The sequence below is a fragment of the Antrostomus carolinensis genome, unplaced genomic scaffold, assembly GCF_000700745.2.
Source record: "Antrostomus carolinensis isolate BGI_N321 unplaced genomic scaffold, ASM70074v2 scaffold688, whole genome shotgun sequence".
Taxonomy (NCBI): domain Eukaryota; kingdom Metazoa; phylum Chordata; class Aves; order Caprimulgiformes; family Caprimulgidae; genus Antrostomus; species Antrostomus carolinensis.
In genome coordinates, this window is record NW_010330641.1 from 1,114 (window position 1) to 3,121 (window position 2,008).

The 2,008-nt window shown below is 58.4% G+C and overlaps 1 protein-coding gene across 1 annotated transcript in view; it reads left to right on the top strand.

Annotated features, from left to right (window-relative positions):
- Positions 1-2,008, top strand: part of LOC104528818 (POU domain, class 6, transcription factor 1) — a gene marked incomplete at its 5' end in the record, with an annotated part of 5,673 nt that overhangs the window by 773 nt on the left and 2,892 nt on the right. The window contains one exon of the mRNA XM_029086196.1: positions 832-970. Within this exon, the coding sequence (XP_028942029.1) occupies positions 832-970 (139 nt within the window). The remainder of the gene's footprint in view (positions 1-831; positions 971-2,008) is intronic.

Here is a 2,008-nt window from a genome sequence, read left to right on the forward strand (position 1 = left end):
AGCACATGAGCACCTTTGGGAGTTGGCCACGTTGCTTTGGGAGCACATGAGCACCTTTGGGACCTGACCATGTGGCTTTGGGACCCACCTACATTGCTTCAGGAGGATGTGAGCATCTTTGGGACCCAGCCACATTGGTTTGGAAGCACATGAGCATCTTTGAGATGCAGCCATGTTGCTTTTGGAGCACGTAAGCATCTTTGGGATTCAGCCATGTGGCTTTGGGACCTGGCCACCTTGCTTTGGGAGCTCATGAGCAGCTCTGGGACCCAACCACATTGCTTTGGCACCCAACCTTGTTGCTTTGGGACCTGGCCATGGTTGCTTTGGGAGCACATCAGCAGCTTTGGGAACTGGACACGTTGCTTTGCAACCCACCTATGTTGCTTTGGGAACCCATGAGCAGCTCTGGGACCCGACCACGTTGCTTTGGGACCCAACCACGTTGCTTTGGGACCTGGCCATGTTGCTTTGGGAACCTCTGAGCATGTTTGGGACACGTCACCTCCTGCCCCACAGTGGTGCCCCATAGAGCATCCTGCTCTCCAGATTTCCCAGGTGGGATGAGAAAGACCAAGCATCACCTTGGCGTGAGCAGAGGTGCTGGTTGCCCCCAAACCTACGTGTCAGGACACCCCAAACCTAGTTCCCAATTGACACATCCCCATTCCCAGTACGAAACTGGGTGGTTTCCAGTGTCACTTCTCCATCCCAGCCTGTCGCACCTCCACTGTCAGCAAACGTGGTGTCCACTCTCTGGAGCTGGTGGCTGTGGGGCTGGAAAAGGGGGACCCCCTGCTCTGGGGGTGCTGACCCTCCCCTCTGCCCCAGGTCCAGCCCATCCAGCCAGCTCCGGCGCTCTCCCAGCCAGCCGTGGTGGTGGCAAACCCTGCACCAGTAGCCAAGGCTTCTGCCACCCCCGTCCCCATCACCTGCTCGGAGACCCCCACCGTCAGCCAACTGGTTTCCAGTGAGTCATGGCAGGGGATACTGGGGCAATACTGGGGACTGGGATGCCCTGAGAAGAGGGATCCTGGGATCTGGGATCTCTTGGGATGGTGGGAGCATGTTTGGGATACTGGGATGCCCTGGGAAAAGGAGAGGTTGCTGGGGATACTGGGGGGATGCCAGGGACTGGGATCCCTTGGAAAGAGGGATACTGGGATCTGGGATGCCCTGGGAAAAGGAGAGGTTGCTGGGGATACTGGGGGGATGCCAGGGACTGGGATCCCTTCTGGGGATACTGGGAGGGATGCCAGGGACTGGGATCCCCTGGAAAGAGGGATACTGGGATCTGGGAACTCTTGGGATGGGGACAGTATGTTGGGGATACTGGGGGGATGCTGGGGATTGGGATCTCCTGGCATAAGGAGAGGATGTTGGGGATACTGGGGAGCATACTGGGGGGGATGCCAGGGACTGGGATGCCCTGGGAAGAGGGATCCTGGGGTCTGGGATCTCTTGGGATGGTGGGAGCATGTTTGGGATACTGGGATGCCCTGGGAAAAGGAGAGGTTGCTGGGGATACTGGGGAACATACTTGGGTGGATGCCAGGGACTGGAATGGCCTGGGATGGGGAGAGGATGCTGGGAATACTGGGGGGATGCCAGGGCCTGGGATCCCCAGGGACATGGGGAGGATACTGGGGATACTGGAATGGATACTGGGGGGATGCCAAGGACTGGGATCCCCTGGGATGTGAGCAGGATGCTGGGGATATTGGGAGGGATACTGGGGTGATGCTGGGGACTTGGATCCCCTGGGATGGGGAAAGGATGCTGGGGATACTGGAGGGGATACTGGGGAGATGCTGGAGTCTGGGATCCCCTGGGATTCAGGCAGGATGCTGAGGATGTTGGAGGGATACTGGGGACTGGGATCCTCTGGGATTAGAGAGAGGATGCTGGGAATACTGGGAGGGATACTGGGGAGGATACCAGGGATGGGGAGAGGATAATGGGGGGGATGCTGGGGACTGGGATCCCCTGGAATGAGGAGAGGATGTTG